Raw genomic sequence first — 18997 nt, 5'->3', positions numbered from 1 at the left:
CCGCGAGAGATCAGCTAATTATGGATACATATTGAATTATCAAAATGAATGATTCATCATCATTCTAAATAAAAGTGACACAAATAACACTTAAGTTAACACACTTGTGTTATTTAAAGCGCTGCTTTAAATAAATAAATAATAAATAATAATAAAGTCCCTCTAGCAGTTTGCTGCTTTGAATTCAATATAGTTTGCTAAGAATTCAGGCAAGTCTAATTTCCAGCACGAGCCAACCTAAGTGTCCTCAATCTCTCTTTGACATCAATTAATGATTTTGAGTGAACGTCCCATGTTAAAATTTTGGTTTGAATGTTACCTCAAACTCAGTTTCAACTCTGTTGTTTGCCACATGTTTCTGCCCTGTAGTTTGGTCAAGTTTTGCTTGTCTTTTACCACAATGGCCACTTGCCAAGTCTTTGTAAATATCAATTTATTCCTAATTGACTTGCTTGGATAGAAAAGGTTTAAATAAAAGTAAGTTGATACAGTTGTCCTTTTCTTGCTTTTCCCCGCAGCAATAATCCAGAAGCGCTTGAAGAAGGAGAAGAAGGCAAAGAGGAAACTTCAGGAGGCTCTGGAGTACGAGTCCAAGAGGAGGGAGCAGGCTGAGCAGTTCCTCAAACAGCCCTCACCCTCAGAAGGCCTGCGCTCACTCAATGGTTAGTTGTGTTTTTAATTAAATGTTTATGTTATACTCTACTTAAAAATGTATCAATCTTTATTTAAAGTGCATTTAAAATCACAACACACTTTACAGTGAAACAAAAAAGAATGGAGGAGATAAAATAAACAGACAGCAGCAATAAAGTAAAAATAGTGTCTAGAATAAAACAAACAAAAAAAGTTAATGTATCCATATGCTTTTTGTATGTATTTCACTGTTTGCAGCAAATACATTTGCTACTTGGGGATCAGCCTGAGCTAAAAACAAAATAGATTGCAGTTACATGTTGTGGTAACAACTCACATAGTGTTACTGAGTTCTTTACATTCTGGAAGTAAGAGTAAGTTAAATCATGATGCAGCAGGGCATCTGACTGTGGAATCATCTAACGTCTTATTGTATCAGTTGTTTTTCACTTATAGCCAATTGAGTTTTTCAATGAAAACTTTTAGTGTGGCTGCTCCATTTGAAGGATGTTTAACAGCAGTGCTGTTCTATCTCTCTGCTCTCCAAGACTCACTAACCCCAGAGACGGAGAGTGACCGCAGTGCTGGAAGAACAGATGCTGAGAGGACAATACAAGGTACATGAACCTGAGGAGAAGATAAATCTCTCTCTTGCTCACTCTCTCTCCCTGTTTCACTCCCTCTCTTTCACTTTCTCTCTCTCTCACTTTCACCCTCTCTCGCCATTATCTCACTTCATCTCTCTATTTATCATTCTTCTTCTTTCTGTCCATCTGTTAGTCTGTCTATACACCCCCCCCCCCCTCACACCTTCTCTATTTGAGCATTAGTGTGATGATAAACTCTGTCCAATGCCTTCAATACAGTGGCAGCTGCATTCATATAGACCAGTGGTTCCCAAACGTTTTATAGTCCTACGGTACCCCTTCAAACATTCAACTTCCAGCTGCGTACCCCCTGGGTCAGCGCACTCTCAATTATTGTTTTTTGCCTTCATTGTAAGCCAGCCACACACACACACTATACGATACATTTATTAAACATAAGAATTAGTGTGAGTTTTTGTCACAACCCGGCTCGTGTGACATGACAAAGAGCTCTTATAGCTCCAGGGCACAAATAATAATATAATAATAATCAATAATTTTGCTCTTAATTTAGCCATCTTACATATAAAACCTTATTTGTTATTGTGGATAACTCACCACAGGTTAATGAGAAGGGTGTGCTTGAAATGATGCACATAACTCTGCAATGTATGTTGGGTTGTATTGGAGAAAGTCTCAGTAATTTTCCACACACAGTTTCTGCCTGTATTTAGTTTTCATGGTAGTGAGGGCCAAGAATCCACTATCACATAGGTACAGTGGGGCAAAAAAGTATTTAGTCAGCCACCAATTGTGCAAGTTCTCCCACTTAAAAAGATGAGAGAGGCCTGTAAGATTCATCATAGGTACACTTCAACTATGACAGACAACATGTGAGAGAAAAAAATCCAGAAAATCACATTGTAGGATTTTTTATGAATTTATTTGCAAATTATGGTGGAAAATAAGTATTTGGTCAATAACAAAAAGTTTATCTCAATACTTTGTTATATACCCTTTGTTGGCAATGACAGAGGTCAAATGTTTTCTGTAAGTCTTCACAAGGTTTTCACATACTGTTGCTGGTATTTTGGCCCATTCCTCCATGCAGATCTCCTCTAGAGCAGTGATGTTTTGGAGCTGTTGCTGGGCAACACAGACTTTCAACTCCCTCCAAAGATTTTCTATGGGGTTGAGATCTGGAGACTGGCTAGGCCACTCCAGGACCTTCGTTGCCCGGGCGGTGTGTTTGGGATCATTGTCATGCTGAAAGACCCAGCCACGTTTCATCTTCAATGCCCTTGCTGATGGAAGGAGGTTTTCACTCAAAATCTCACGATACATGGCCCCATTCATTCTTTCCTTTACACGGATCAGTCGTCCTGGTCCCTTTGCAGAAAAACAGCCCGAAAGCATGATGTTTCCACCCCCATGCTTCACAGTAGGTATGGTGTTCTTTGGATGCAACTCAGCATTCTTTGTCCTCCAAACACGACGAGGTGAGTTTTTACCAAAAAGTTATATTTTGGCTTCATCTGACCATATGACATTCTCCCAATCTTCTTCTGGATCATCCAAATGCTCTCTAGCAAACGTCAGACTGGCCTGGACAATGTGCTGGCTTAAGCAGGGGGACACGTCTGGCACTGCAGGATTTGAGTCCCTGGCGGCGTAGTGTGTTACAGATGGTAGGCTTTGTTACTTTGGTCCCAGCTCCCTGCAGGTCATTCACTCAGTGCCCCCGTGTGGTTCTGGGATTTTTGCTCACCGTTCTTGTGATCATTTTGACTCCACGGGGTGAGATCTTGCGTGGAGCCCCAGAATCGAGGGAGATTATCAGTGGTCTTGTATGTCTTCCATTTCTTAATAATTGCTCCCACAGTTGATTTCTTCAAACCAAGCTGCTTACCTATTGCAGATTCAGTCTTCCCAGCCTGGTGCAGGTCTAAAATTTTGTTTCTGGTGTCCTTTGACAGCTCTTTGGTCTTGGCCATAGTGGAGTTTGGAGTGTGACTGTTTGAGGTTGTGGACAGGTGTCTTTTATACTGATAACAAGTTCAAACAGGTGCCATTAATACAGGTAACGAGTGGAGGATAGAGGAGCCTCTTAAAGAAGAAGTTACAGGTCTGTGAGAGCCAGAAATCTTGCTTGTTTGTTGGTGACCAAATACTTATTTTCCACTGTAATTTGCAAATTAATTCATAAAAAATCCTACAATGTGATTTTCTGGATTTTTTTTCTCATTTTGTCTGTCATAGTTGAAGTGTACCTATGATGAAAATTACAGGCCTCTCTCATCTTTTTAAGTGGGAGAACTTGCACAATTGGTGGCTGACTAAATACTTTTTTGCCCCACTGTACATGGTTGCAAAGGGCATCAGTGTCTTAACAGCGTGATTTGCCAAGGCAAGAAACTCAGAAATCGGGCAGTGGCTTCTGATTTAATTACATTTTCACAGAACTGCTTGTTGCAATTTCGATGAGGCTCTCTTGTTCAGATATCGGTAAGTAGACTGGAGGCAGGGCATTAAAGGGATAACAAATCCAGTTGTTTGTGTCGTCTGTTTTGGGAAAGTACCCGCGTATTTGCGCACCCAGCTCACTCAGCTGCTTCGCTATATCACATTTCACATTGTCCGTAAGCTTGAGTTCATTTGCACACAAAAAATCATACAAGGATGGAAAGACCTGTGTGTTTCCTTGTTAATGCAGACAGAAAAGAGCTCCAGCTTCTTAATCATAGCCTCAATTTTGTCCAGCACATTGAATATAGTTGCGGAGAGTCCCTGTAATCCTCGTTTCAGATCATTCAGGCGAGTAAAAACATCACCCAGATAGACCAGTCATGTGAGAAACTCATCATCATGCTAGCTGTCAGACAAGTACAAATTATGCCAAGTAGAGTAAAGAAAAATTTAAGCTTGTCTCTCAATTTTAAAAAACGGGTCAATACTTTGCCCATTGATAACCAGCATGTATGTTGGTATGTTGTAAAACCGTTACATGGTCACGGCCCATATCAATGCATAATGCAGAAAATACACAAGAGTTCAGGGGCCTTGCTTTAACAAAGTTAACCATTTTCACTGTCGTGTCCAAAATGTCTTTCAATCTGTCAGGCATTCCCTTGGCAGCAAGAGCCTCTCGGTGGATGCTGCAGTGTACCCAAGTAGCTTCGGGAGCAACTGCTTGCACGCTCATTACCACTCCACTATGTCTCCCTGTCATGGCTTTTGTGCCATCAGTACAGATACCAACACATGTTGACCACCAAAGTCCATTTGATGTCACAAAGCTGTCCAGTGCTTTAACAATATCTTCTCATGTTGTCCTGGTTTCCAGTGGTTTGCAGAAGAGGATGTCTTCCTTAATTGACCCCCATAAACGTAATGGACATATACCAGGAGCTGTGCCTTTATATATACATATAATTCACTGGCTTGTATGCGAAGCAGTAATTGTTTTAATACTTCTTCTGACATGTCACTGATGCATCGTGAAGGCATTGCGAAGGTATTGTCCTTAACGTTTTTTGGCCTTTTCTCCCAGCATTGTCCCAGCCATATCTGCGGCATCAGGAAGAATTAAGTCCTCCACAATAGTATGGGGCTTGCCTGTCCTGGCCACTCGGTAGCTCACCATATAAGATGCTTCTAGCCACTTCTTATTAATGGAACCTTTTGCTTTTATTCATGTCTTACTACTCAAAAGTCGTCTTTATTTTCGCTCTAAAAACCCCCGTGGCTTATTTTTCAAATTGTCATGTTTAATTTCTAAATGTCCATGCAAGAGTGAAGATTTCCCGTGAGAGAGTAGCGGTTAATGTGAATGGATGTTAATTATTTGACTCGGCTACCTGTATTTGATATTGTGTTGTTATTTCGCTGAACACTAGATGGTCGATTTTTTTTTTTAGGCAGTGAAACGAGGCTACTCGTATTGCCCCGTTGGAAAATATAAATGTACTGTTTGAAAATGTGAAGAATTTTTTAACTAAAAAATCTATATACACTACCATTCAAAAAATCTGCACAACAGTTTTCAGCTGTGCTAACATAATTTGCAAAGGGTTTTCTGATGATCAATTTGCCTTTTAAAACTTGGATTAGCTAACACAACGTGCCATTGGAACACCGGAGTGATGGTTGCTGATAATGGGCCTCTGTACACCTATGTAGATATTTAATAAAAAATCTGTCGTTTCCAGCTACAATAGTCATTTACAACATTAACAATGTCTACACTGTATTTCTGATCAATTGTATGTTATTTTAATGGACAAAACAATGTTTATCTTTTAAAAACAAGGACATTTTTAAGTGACCCCAAACCTTTGAATGGTATTGTGTGTATATATGTATATATATATATATATTTTTTTTTAAATGTGTATCACATTTTTATATGACGTACCCCCGACGGAATTGTACTTACCACTAGGGGTACCCGTACGCCAGTTTGGGACTACCTGATATAGACGATATCGCCATAGTCAATTAGCGGAATGACTATTGAAATAATTTTTATTTTTACTAATTGACGAAAGACAGGACCTGTTCCTATAGAAGAAGCAAATTTTTATTCTTAATTTCTTAACTAACAGGCTTCTCTGCCTGGATCTGAATGAATGTTACAGTAAACTAGGTTTAAAGTGCAATCAGAGGATATATAATAATACATTGAAACTATCAGCACGCATAAGTTAATTTCAGTGACCGGTAGGTATGCGTGTCTGTGTACATGCACCCATGTGGGTACTGTACGTGTATTTGACTTGTTTGTTTACCTCTTAAGATCCACTTTATTTTATGTATAAGTCCTGAAACAATATGTGCATTTGAATGGCTTGTTTGTTTCCCTTGTGGGGTTTCATGGAGGAAGGAGGGGGTGGTGATAACTTCTGAAGACTATCCAACGTCTGTGTCTGCATCCCAAATGGCACTGTATTCCCTATGTAGTGCACTACTTTTGACCATGGCGGGAATTGGAGTCTTCAGAAATGATCACCACCCCCTCCTTCCTCCACGTGAGGAAGTCTGTTCACCCAAGAACACGACACCTCTCTCTTCTTCATTAGTGTCATAACGTCTTCCTCTAATAATCCCCAACAGCATCTCCCCCTCCCTTCCTTTCCAAATCCTCCCTATCATCACCGCTTTATCTCTGAAAGTCTCAATTTCCCCTGGAAAATACAAAGATTACACAGTAAAACGCTGTGAAATTTGAAAGATATTCATCATAGTTTTGTACCATAAGGAGGGTGGATTCTTTCATAATTAAATGTTATTCAGTCAGTGGAGAGATGTGAAAAGGGTTGCTGTCCAATAAAGGTAAACCATATGTCAACATTTCACAATTTTTTAAAACTTCTGGATAGAGAACAGTTATAGTCCCCCATTTCATACTAAATTAGTATATCAAGTATCCTTAATTTGAAATTGGAACATTTTTGATTTACATTAAACAGCACTTTATAATTTAATTGTTATACTGTATTAACTGGAGGCTTAACTTTTCTCACTTCCTTTTTATATTGCATTACCATTTTATTTGTATGTGATCAGAAACATAGCTTATTCATTGCAACGTAGCAACCATTACCATGGTACATTGTCATAGACACTAAAGATACATATTTTCTCTCCTGTTCAGACACAATTTGGACATATAGCCGATGCCTTTCTCACAGTTGAATAATCTATAATTATATGATAACGATAATATAATAATATATCATATGCTATGGTGTAGCTATGAAGTGTGTCATTTCTAGGGCTCATAATGTCAGTGATAATGGCCTTGAAGAATAGAATCAAGAGGAGGTTGAGTTAACACGGAACAATGTGTGCTTTTGTGAAGTTGGATCGCCATTTGTCTGCCACCCATGTCTCCTCTGTTCTCCTCTGCTCCCAGCCTAGTATACAGTAATTACTCTCAAAGGCAAAACAATTATGTTGATAAATTACACAAGCAAAGAAGACGTGGATAAAACACCCAACCCTATCACACGGATAAAAGCCAAGAGAAATGTATGTTGTGTTTTCATCTCACAACTCAGGCTAGGGTGAGAAAGAGAGACCAAAAATTACAAGAGCATCATTTTAATTATTTATATTTGTCTTTTGTCACACTTCTCTAATTCTGAGATATTAACACAATCTGTGTTCATTAATTGCTTTTGCAGTGTTTTTTAATCGGTTCCAAGAGGGAGCTCTGGCTTTTGTAGCAGCTAGCAGGCAGCCATGCTACTGGGACTGAAGCTCTCTCCTGGCTCTAACGCCATGGTGACAGAGTGCACGTAAATATCTTCCCCAGTATCTCCTCTCTGGTTCCCGCCTGCTTGCCCTTCGATGTGTTCGGCAAGTTTACATGACCCGAGACATAAAGTTATTTGTTGCGAGATTAAACATCCAAACAGTTAAAGTAAAATTCAAATTAAATGAATGAATGTCAGTGAAGCAAAAAATACCGTAATTAATGGATCCCTTAATTGTCTTCATAAAATGTTTGCTTGGGCATATTTTGCATAATTTACATGTATTCATTAATTTTTCAAAGGAATTTTATGCTGAGAGAAGCAAAAAAAAAATCTGTTTTATTTGGCATCTAATAAAATATTTATCCTCTTTTAATGAACTTTTCATCTTGATTTGAATACAAAAATTGATAAAGTGAAAAATAAATATGAGGCTTTCTTTCATAAAACAATGTGTCAAGATGTCACAGATTTTTCTCACTCAAAAATGTAAATCAGTATGTTTCAAGATTTGAAGTAATATTGCAAACTGGAGGCAGTGGAAGTTAGTTAAAACAGAACGAACATAGAAGAAGTTCCACCAATTTATTTGCCCAAATTAAAAATGGTGTCTCAACAATTTCAGAGATAACTGTAACGGTTCTCTTCTATCTCCTCCTCTGACGAAGAGGTGGAACAAGGATCGGACCAAAATGCAGCGTGTAGATTGCGATCCATGTTTAATAAACAAACGTAAAACACGAATCAATATTAAACACTACAAAACAAAGAATGTAACGAAAACCGAAACAGCCTATACTAGTGTAAACTAACACAGAGACAGGAACAAGGACACTAAGGACAATCACCCACGAAACACTCAAAGAATATGGCTGCCTAAATATGGTTCCCAATCAGAGACAACGATAAACACCTGCCTCTGATTGAGAACCACTTCAGACAGCCATAGACTTAACTAGAACACCCCACTAAGCTACAATCCCAATACATACACACCACATACAAAAACCCATGCCACACCCTGGCCTGACCAAATAACTGAATATAAACACAAAATACTTCGACCAGGGCGTGACAGAACCCCCCCTAAGGTGCGGACTCCCGAACGCACCTCAAAACAATAGGGAGGGTCCGGGTGGGCGTCTGTCCATGGTGGCGGCTCCGGCACGGGACGTGGACCCCACTCAATCAATGTCTTAGTCCCTTCTCCTCGCGTCCTTGTATAGTCCACCCTCGCCGCCGACCATGGCCTAGTAGTCCTCACCCAGAACCCCACTGGACTGAGGAGCATTTCGGGACTGAGGAGCATATCGGGACTGAGGGGCAGCTCGGGACTGAGGCAGCTCGGGACTGAGGGGAAGCTTGGGACTGAGGGGAAGCTCGGGACTGAGGGGAAGCTCGGGACTGAGGGGAAGCTCAGCACCGAGGGGAAGCTCAGCACCGAGGGGAAGCTCAGCACCGAGAGGAAGCTCAGCACCGAGAGGAAGCTCAGCACCGAGAGGAAGCTCAGCACCGAGAGGAAGCTCAGCACTGAGAGGAAGCTCAGGCAGGTAGTTAGATCCGGCAGATCCTGGCTGGCTGGTGGTTCTGGCAGATCCTGGCTGACTGGCGGATCTGGAAGAGTCTGGTTGACTGGCAGATCTGGAAGAGTCTGGCTGACTGGCAGATCTGGAAGAGTCTGGTTGACTGGCAGATCTGGAAGAGTCTGGTCGACTGGCAGATCTGGAAGAGTCTGGCTGACTGGCGGATCCTGGCAGACTGAAAGATCTGGCTGCTCCATGCTGGCTGGCAGCTCTGGCTGCTCCACGCTGACTGGTGGCTCTGGCTGCTCCATGTAGGCTGACAGCTCTGGCGGCTTCTTACAGACTGGCAACTCTGGCGGCTCCGTGCAGACTGGTAGCTCCTTACAGACTGGCAGCTCCTTGCAGACTGGCAGCTCCTTGCAGACTGGCAGCTCCGTGCAGACTGACAGCTCCGTGCAGACTGGCAGCTCCTTGCAGACTGGCAGCTCCTTGCAGACTGACAGCTCTGGCTGCTCCATACAGACTGACAGCTCTGGCTGCTTCATGCAGACTGACAGCTCTGGCTGCTCCATGCAGACTGGCATCTGGCTGCTCCATGCAGACTGACATCTCTAGCTGCTTCATGCAGACTGACAGCTCTGGCTGCTCCATGTAGACTGGCAGCTCTGGCTGCTCCATGCAGACCGACAGCTCTGGCTGCTCCATGCAGGCTGGCAGCTCTGGCTGCGCTGAACAGGCAGGAGACTCCAGCAGCGCTGTAGAGGAGGAAGGCTCTGGCTGCTCTGAACAGGCGGGAGACTCCGGCAGCGCAGGAGAGGAGAAAGGCTCCGACAGCGCTGGAGAGGCAAGGCGCACTGTAGGCCTGATGCGTGGTGCTGGTACTGGTGGTACTGGACCGAGGACACGCACAGGAAGCCTGGTGCGGGGAGCTGCCACCGGAGGGCTGGTGTGTGGAGGTGGTACTGGATAGACCGGACCGATACCCACTCTAGCCCGGCCGATACGCGGAGCTGGAATATACCGCACCGGGCTATGCACCCGCACTGGGGACACCGTGCGCACCACTGCATAACACGGTGCCTGCCCGGTCTCTCTAGCCCCCCGGTAAGCACAGGGAGTTTGCGCAGGTCTCCTACCTGGCGTAGCCCTACTCCCTGTGACCCCCCCCCCCCCCAAGACATTTTTGGGGCTGACTCTCGGGCTTCCGTCCGCGCCGCCGTGCTTGCTTCGCCAACTCCATTCTCCGATAACCTTCCGCGCACTGCTCCATCGAATCCCAGGCGGGCACCGGCACTCTCCCTGGGTCGACCGCCCACCTGTCTATCTCCTCCCAAGAAGTATAGTCCATACTGTACTCCTCTTTGGGCTGCTCCTGTTGCCTCCTCTCCTGCTGCACCTTGGTGCGGCTACACTCCCCTGGTTTAGCCCAGGGTCCTCTCCCGTCGAGGATTTCCTCCCATGTCCAGAAATCCTTATTACGTATCTCCTCTTTGGGCTGCTCCTGCCTGTTGACACGCTGCTTGGTCCTTTTGTGGTGGGTGATTCTGTAACGGTTCTCTTCTATCTCCTCCTCTGACGAAGAGGTGGAACAAGGATCGGACCAAAATGCAGCGTGTAGATTGCGAAATATGTTTAATAAACAAACGTAAAACACAAATCAATATTAAACACTACAAAACAAAGAACGTAACGGAAACCGAAACAGCCTATACTAGTGTAAACTAACACAGAGACAGGAACAAGGACACTAAGGACAATCACCCACACAACACTCAAAGAATATGGCTGCCTGAATATGGTTCCCAAACAGAGACAACGATAAACACCTGCCTCTGATTGAGAACCACTTCAGACAGCCATAGACTTAACTAGAACACCCCACTAAGCTACAATCCCAATACATACACACCACATACAAAAACCCATGCCACACCCTGGACTGACCAAATAACTGAAGATAAACACAAAATACTTCGACCAGGGCGTGATAAGAACCTTGTGTCAAAAATGTATTTCTTAATCCTTTCCTGAACATTCAAATGTTGAGCATTGTGATGGTTTGAACACTACAATACCTGATATGTTACTTCACAACTTATCAAAGGTGATCAATCAGCCACACTTTCGCCTCCCCTTACTATATTGACTATCATCCCTATGAACAGCCGTGAAGGTAAAGCCGATCAGACAGACAGGCAGGCAGACATACAGACAGGCAGAGAGAGACTGACAGAGAAAGGTGATATACATGGCATCTCATGGAGGTGAATGATTTCATCCCCATCCACCCCTTCCAACCACCACCACCTTCCTCTATCCCTTTTATTTTTAGCCCTTTGCATTCACACTGTAGTTACTTTTACACATAACTCTGCAATATTGCTTGAATAGAGGCAGCCAGAGTGCAATGCCTCAGAGACCCACGGCAGTGCCGGATAATTAGCCCATGTGTTTGTCTCCTCCTCCCACATTCCCACAACAAGCCTTTGCTATTTTTCCATCCAGCTTTTTATAAACATACGTGCTGTATGCATTGACGACAGAAGCCTGGATGGTTAGTGGTGCAGTGATGGTTGCTGTCCTACCATAGGCGAGAATGTGTACTAATCAAAAATGCTAATGGAGGAAGGTTTTCATTGTATTGTATTGTATTTTTTGGATAGAAACAGAGGCTTTTCTGATTCATATATGGCTTAAAATATTGCCAGTGGGCCACGGGCCTTAACTTAAGAGGCCAAATGTTAAATGGTTTAATAGTGAGATTACAGAATATCAATAAATGTGAATGAAGTGTTTGTGATAGTAACCAGCTATGGGCACAGTATGTCACGAGAACTCTGTAAATCTCTTGAAAGCCGCTAACAAACGTACCGTTTCTACCCCGATGACATTGTGTCAAGCAGCAACACATCACTCTCCTCAAGCTGTCGCCGCTTAGTCTTTTGGTGTGCTTTTCCCTATTAAATTGAATTATTTAGGTCCACTGCAAGAGACAGGAAAGGGCTGCTTAAAGCACAGTAATAAAACGCCATGCTCCTGAGCTGCGCTTAACAAATGCTTTTACCAGCCCTGCATCGGAGGCAGCGCTGCTCGTTTGGGCATACCACTAAGATATGAGTGTTCCTTGAAAATGGACAAAGCTCGTTAGGTTGCAGGTGTCTGGAGATAGCATTGGAGAAGAATGACTCTGCCTTTTTCAATTAACACTCCTTCTGTACAGGAAGTGTCATTCGTAAAGCGCTTTACATCATGAGTGCAATATTATGTTCAAACAAGCATGTCAGTTGAGATGTCTTAAACACATGTGACGTGCAATCGTGCAGGCAGGCAGTGTTGAATATCGCGGTTCCTCATACAATTTGCCTTTGTCAATGATTAAATATGTAGATGGTTGTATTGGCCTGGTTTTACTTCCCTATTTTAATTCATGAGACAGAGAAACACTGGCATAAGGAGTCTCTTCAACTGTTACTGCTCGATTCTGCAGCTTGTTTCAACAGATCATGCAAATCATTTAAGCAACAATTATAGACTTGACGTTGTAGGACAAACAATATTCATGTCTGTTGTTAAATCTACAATTGTGAGTGGTGATATGCTCGAGTAACTTAAATTGTCCAGAAAATAGGGACATTGGAAGAGTATTAGATAAGAGTATGTTAGCAGTTGATGTTATTCCTCAATAACACAGACCCCAAAGCAAATCAGGGGGAGAAAAATTGGTTTATTCAAAAATAATAAATAATAGTTGTTATGCTGGGAAGTAGATGGTCGATGTTCATTCTTCCCTGTCCTCAATGATTCTCCACAGAACAAAGAGAAAGGATGTAATTTTATAACCAACAACCCTAGCCTGTGGTTGACCAATTAGAGTTTCTTGCAGTAAAATTGGGCCAATGGCCAAATAACAAGTATCCTGTTTCAGGCTCAATATATAAACAATTCAGACGAATGAGATCTTGCCACATGTAGCTATGAGTCCAGGACTGAAATCCCTACACAGATTCTAACCAGATGTTGAACTGAAAAACAACTATTTAAATTGATCGTTAATTCTCTATTGACCTCTAGTCCTCTGCTTTGTGTATTATCTTAAAATATTCTTACTAGTCCCATGTGTGTTGTAAGATTTCAGATCATATTTTCTGATGTTTTTCCAGATTTTGTCAAACAATTAATGTATCATTATTATTAAGTTAGTAGTCTCTTTAGACAGACAGGTTGCCTCACATAATGTACCAATGCTCCAGCTTAAATGTCTGTAGAAGTTCCCAGCATCAGCTGGGACAGATTCGAAAATGGGATGTGGTGGCATCACCTCCGTATCCACAAAACATTTTTTGGTTACGCTTTCGAAATGTCCAAGAGAATCTGACATCCTTCCCAGGCCTAGTACTCTTGCTCCTAGGTCTTTGTTTCAGAAACTATGGAGTTAGCTTATTGTGGGGAAACCTCACACAAGCTAGCAACCAGTGTGTGTTTTTGTGGACTATAAGGGTAGAGCTAAACACCATATTTCCAAGTTGAGTCAGCATGGCCAGTACGCTATTGCTAATCCTTGTCTCCTTTGTATTTTTTTTCAGATGGAAGACTGTTCTTGAAAACCACAGTGATGTACTGATAAGAAGATGATGAGGAGAGCTGAAGGGGAAAACAATCCCATGAAGATACTCAAGAGCCCTTATCCAGGCAGATTTAGTAGCAGAAACAAGTCTCGCTGCGTTTACTGTAGCAGTTCAATGGAAGTGTGTTTGGCCAAACGCCGAAGAAGGGTTGTGTCTGAATGTAGAATTAGAACACTTTTTCTTACAGATATCAACATAATATAGTAGCTAAAGCAGGTTTTGATGCATTGAGGTGGGTTGTTTTCTAAGTATAAACACATTTTTAGCACAGTAAATAATTACCATGGGGTACACTGTTGGTAATATCTCAGATAAATTCTCAGCACTGAAGATTTTTTATACTGTATTTCAACCAGCGAGAAAGCTTTGAACATGGTCAGACTCAGAGGTTTTGTTTTGTATTTCAAGTTTAATTCCAAAATATAAAGCTTGGAACGAACCTGTGAAAAAAATGTATAATTTATCCGTATGTTGATCAAAGGGTTCGACTGAGATTTGATTTGAATGTTTTCTAAATAGAAGAAAATACAATCAAGTTTCCTTTTTACTATTGTTGTATATACCAGAACTGATGATAATGATAGGATAACTCACTCTATCAATATGGTATATGTATAAAGTTAAGAGGTGGTATTGGGTATGCAGTAGATCTATTAGGAAGACAATACTGACATTTATATGAATTTATAGTTTGTTTTTGTTTCATTTCTGAGCCATCATTCTTTAAAATACCTGCCATTTTGGTGAGAAAGCATGCAGGCATGTAAATGTTTGTCCTGGAATTATGATATTTAAATCCTATATTGTGCTGAACAAATACGTAGGGTTGATTCACTTTAGCCCAACTGATTTCGAAAATGTACACCTTAAACATTTTGCTTTCCAATAACAACTTTTGCTGTCAATAGTAACCCTTTGCAACAGGTAATACTGTTTTTATTTGAACACTTTTTAAAGATAGTTTCCCAGACACCTTTGTTCCTAATGTGTGGCTATTAACATGTTACATGGACAGTTGGTAATCACATATTATCACTTGGTAACGAATCTCCTCTTTCAAGACAATTTATTCAGAAGTCACATACAGATAGATATAGGATCTTAATTTGACCAGTTTCCCACAGCAGGACAATAATCCTGCAGATAAAGGAAATGTGAATTATTATGTGGATTATAATGAATTGACATTTTTGTATGGGGTTGATCCATTTTTTGTTTGTGCAAATCAAGTCCAACATTTTAAAGTTTTAAACTATTTCATGCTGTGCAGGACATTTCCTGCAACAACAGGGTGATCAAATTAAGATCCTACATGTGTACAGACAATGGACCAGCTAGAATGACTATCGGAAACAATTAACCGACCCTCTACGTTGTAGAATATTGGTATGAAAACTCAAGCAAAGTTCCCTCACAAAATCAGTGATGTACAGTATTTTAATGCAATCATGATGCAGCAAAAAGAAGACATTTTACTTTATGAGAGATGTGCTTCATTTGTATTCAAGCTGAAGGTTGAATAGTTTTGCACATCAGGTGAGTCAACTCTTATGCAGTATGTAAAAGTTAATTCCAGAGACAGGAGCTGATTTCTGTCATGTACTGTAACAGGAACAGGCTATGTGTTTGAAAAAATATTGGGAAAAGAGTGTCTGTCCCATGTTCACACTTTATTTTACTTTGAAAGTTTATTGCGATGTTTATTGTTGACCTGTCGCTAATAACTTACATATAGCTACGCATAGCACACTTCATTGTACTTCAACTTTAAATAAACTTCAAATGCTGATGATAACCAATGTGAGTTAATTAAATTAATTTTGTTGCCCAAAGACTGGGCCTGATTCAATTTAACCTGCACAGTAGATACCACACCATTTTACTTTTCATTTGTACGAAACCAAAATACAGGTAGAACCTGCACCAAGGCAGAAGAAGTAGATTTGTTGATAGCGTCACACAATTTCTCTGCATGGACTATTAATATTGTAGTGACCTTAACCCAACACCTAGCGGACCTCTTGGATAATGGTTAAGGTGTTGTATTGGCAGTCGCTGAACCTGAATTTTCTACATTGGTGTCACAAGTGAAATGGCGCCCGTGAGGCCATTGGAGAGGTGTGTACCCATGAGGGACATGGTATAGAGAAGTTTGGGGACACTCTCTCCCAAAGGAAGGTCGTAATGTAGCAACCTTAACCCAACACCTAGCAACTTCACACAGGTCTGGAACTCTCGGCGCAACGGTTAAGGTGTCAGCTTGAGAATCACTGGACCCGGGTTCGACTAGCTACAAAATTATGTACCTTTCAAAAGGTGCAGAATTATGGGAAATTTCTCTACTTTTAAGCATATTTCACCAAACAATTTAATATACAACAAATCAAATAGAATCCCTAATCAAAACCAAAATAGAAAATAAGCAACGTGTGCCAGATTCTTTAATCAGTATCATCACAATCCAATTCCATGTATTCAATTAAAAGACTAGTCTGCTCATAGGTTTGTATAGCCTTTTCATCGGCAAGCAGTAACATAATTCCCAATAGAAATAAGGAAAGGTAAATACAGTGGAGGAATGCAAATGATATGAACACATAGGCCAAAACCCACACCAAAGCAGAGCTCTGCAATGGAAGGTTACAATGTTGGAGATGATGACTTAGGAGTAACCCAAATTTCGTTAGAAGTAGAAGTAACCCAATTGTATTCTCTGCATCTCTGCATGTCCACAATGTTAGAAAAAAATAATTTAAATGTGCCTGTCCCGGATGCGGATTGAATAGAGCCCTAGAACGTTCCCTATATTTTACATGATTGACTACTGATAATCCATTTACAATTTTGTGCAATAGTATTTACTGATTGCCAGAAACATTTGCAACTTGTCTTCTGATGAAAACAACGTGTTGATGTTCTGTGAACAAAACACTTTCCAGTGTTTTGTATTCATTGATGAACATTATATTTAAAGTTTTGTAAAAGTGGGTCTAAGATATACACTCCAGGTACGAAGACAAGAAACTGTCAAGGAAAGAGACTTCAACTATAAGGCGCTTGCTTTTTTGAGCTCATCTAGCTTTTCCATTGAGCAACTAAAGCAAGCACAGATTTTTGTTTGGAACACAGCCTGTGTCCCCATCATCACACAATTACTGGTTTGTTTACGCAATCCAAAAATGTTCCATTATTAATCGCAATCTGGGTCAGGTGGGCATCATTTGAAAGCTTATTTTATTACCAACATGGCTAGCTAAGTTGTAAAATAAGATACTACAGTGTTAGGCTTTCAAAAGGCACTTCAGACAAACAGATTGTTATTTTGGTCCGCATAGAATGGAGTCCTTCAGTGCATTCAGGTGCGTGTGGAGCAGCATATTTTCTTCACAATATGAGAAACGAAGGATCATTCTCTTCAGGACAATTCAGGGTACAACGCATGTCATCCTTGTAACTGTGGATCGAACACAGCGATAAACGTTGATATTGTAAATAACATGAGATTTCAAATATGGAAATATGAAATGCAAATTTGGACACAGATGTGTGGTTTGCTTGTTTCAAATCACATGTATTTATATAGCCCTTCTTACATCAGCTGATATATCAAAGTGCTGTACAAACACCCAGCCTAAAACCCCAAACAGCAAGCAATGCAGGTGTAGAAGCACAGTGGCTAGGAAAAACTCCCTAGAAAGGCCAAAACCTAGGAAGAAACCTAGAGAGGAACCAGGCTATGAGGGGTGGCCAGTCCTCTTCTGGCTGTGCCGGGTGGAGATTATAACAGAACATGGCCAAGATGTTCAAATGTTCATAAATGACCAGCATGGTCAAATAATAATAATCACAGTAGTTGTCGAGGGTGCAACAAGTCAGCACCTCAGGAGTAAATGTCAGTTGGCTTTTCATAGCCGATCATTGAGAGTATCTCTCTAGAGAGTTGAAAACAGCAGGTCTGGGACAGGTAGCACGTCCGGTGAACAGGTCAGGGTTTCATAGCCGGAGGCAGAACAGTTGAAACTGGAGCAGCAGCAAGGCCAGATGGACTGGGGACAGCAAGGAGCCATCATGCCAGGTAGTCCTGAGGCATGGTCCTAGGGCTCTGGTCCTCGGAGAGAGAGAAAGAAAGAGAGAATTAGAGAGGGCATACTTAAATTCACACAGGACACCGGATAAGACAGGAGAAGTACTCCAAATATAACAGACTGACCCTAGCCCCCTGACACATAAACTACTGCAGCATAAATACTGGAGGCTGAGACAGGAGGGGTCAGGAGACACTGTGGACCCGTCCCAAATCAGTATTTATTATTTATTATAATCCTCAGCGTCTCATCTTTCAGAACACATTGACTTCTCTTCATTTACAGCCTTTTCCTCACTCAGACAACATCAAAAGTGGAAAAGTAGCCCAATTAGAGGGAAGGATGGGGGCTTCTTGATGCGCTGTGCTGAAGTTTATAATGGCTGTCAGTCAAAACCCATACAGCACTGTGAAGTGGAAAACCGGAGCTCTGATGTCATGTATAGCATGTTACTGTACATCCACTGAGTTCCAATTTAGGCACTTGTGTGTTTTATAATCATAGTGTTACCCTATAATAGAATAGAATAGAATAGAATATGTGTACATGAGGATCAGACCAGCCTCCTTTAAAATGTAAATCAATTATTTAATGTGTTAAAGTGCATTACACTAATTCAACATTTCAGCCGTAAAATGAACAACTGCCTTTGTACTTCCCTTTCAGCAAATTATACATGGAATCATGAAGCTGAACATAATACCCACCATATTCCTTACAACTGGGATGCATACAGCTTAATGTTACAGTGGGGTTGTAAAATGTGTTACTCTTTATTATATAACTAAGTTAGACATTTTAAGATGATATGATGGTTCTCAAGTTAATTTTGTTCAGTCACATTTACATTATAACCTGCCATCATTGCAGTTTCTTCCTAAAAGCCACCAACCAGCCCTTAGAGTAAGTCTTTACAAAAATAGAAAGAAACAATATTAACTTTAACTGTGTAGTTCCACTGGCAGAACGATATGATTCTACATTGATATACCTGTATAATCAATCCTTTTTAATGGTATATCAGTAGGTTTCATCATCTCGTTCTTCAGGGAATCTATTATACTCAGCTTCATGATCGAATATTGAACAGTCACTGTCGCTGTCTCTAATATTCTTCATTGTCTTCAGAATCATATTCATTAATTTTTGCATAATCTTCTTTGTCTACAGAGGTCTTCACTGGTAAGATCCTCAGTGGGTGGAGTTTACACCCATTCAGAAAAAAGGAAAGACTCTCTCAGTGGACTTGTGTATGAACGTGTGTCGATGTATATCATAATCAGCGTC

The 18997-nt window shown here is 41.1% G+C and overlaps 1 protein-coding gene across 4 annotated transcripts in view; it reads left to right on the top strand.

Annotated features, from left to right (window-relative positions):
- The window catches only part of LOC109865261 (dachshund homolog 1-like), a 259894-nt gene extending 244470 nt beyond the window's left edge, over window positions 1-15424 (top strand). For 3 of the 4 annotated variants that reach the window (XM_020453386.2, XM_020453374.2, XM_020453368.2), the window contains 3 exons: window positions 519-662; window positions 1182-1250; window positions 13584-15420. In XM_020453386.2, coding sequence (XP_020308975.1) covers window positions 519-662; window positions 1182-1250; window positions 13584-13621 — 251 coding nt within the window. In that variant the 3' untranslated portion in view covers window positions 13622-15420. Of the gene's footprint in view, window positions 1-518; window positions 663-1181; window positions 1251-13583 lie in introns of all 4 variants that reach the window. The other variant, XM_020453381.2, reaches the window with a different exon arrangement.
- Window positions 15425-18997: the final 3573 nt, after the last annotated feature.

The sequence above is a fragment of the Oncorhynchus kisutch genome, linkage group LG2 (genome assembly GCF_002021735.2).
Source record: "Oncorhynchus kisutch isolate 150728-3 linkage group LG2, Okis_V2, whole genome shotgun sequence".
Classification (NCBI taxonomy): domain Eukaryota; kingdom Metazoa; phylum Chordata; class Actinopteri; order Salmoniformes; family Salmonidae; genus Oncorhynchus; species Oncorhynchus kisutch.
Note: the sequence above shows the minus strand (reverse complement) of the source record. Positions and strands in the feature narration are given on the sequence as shown.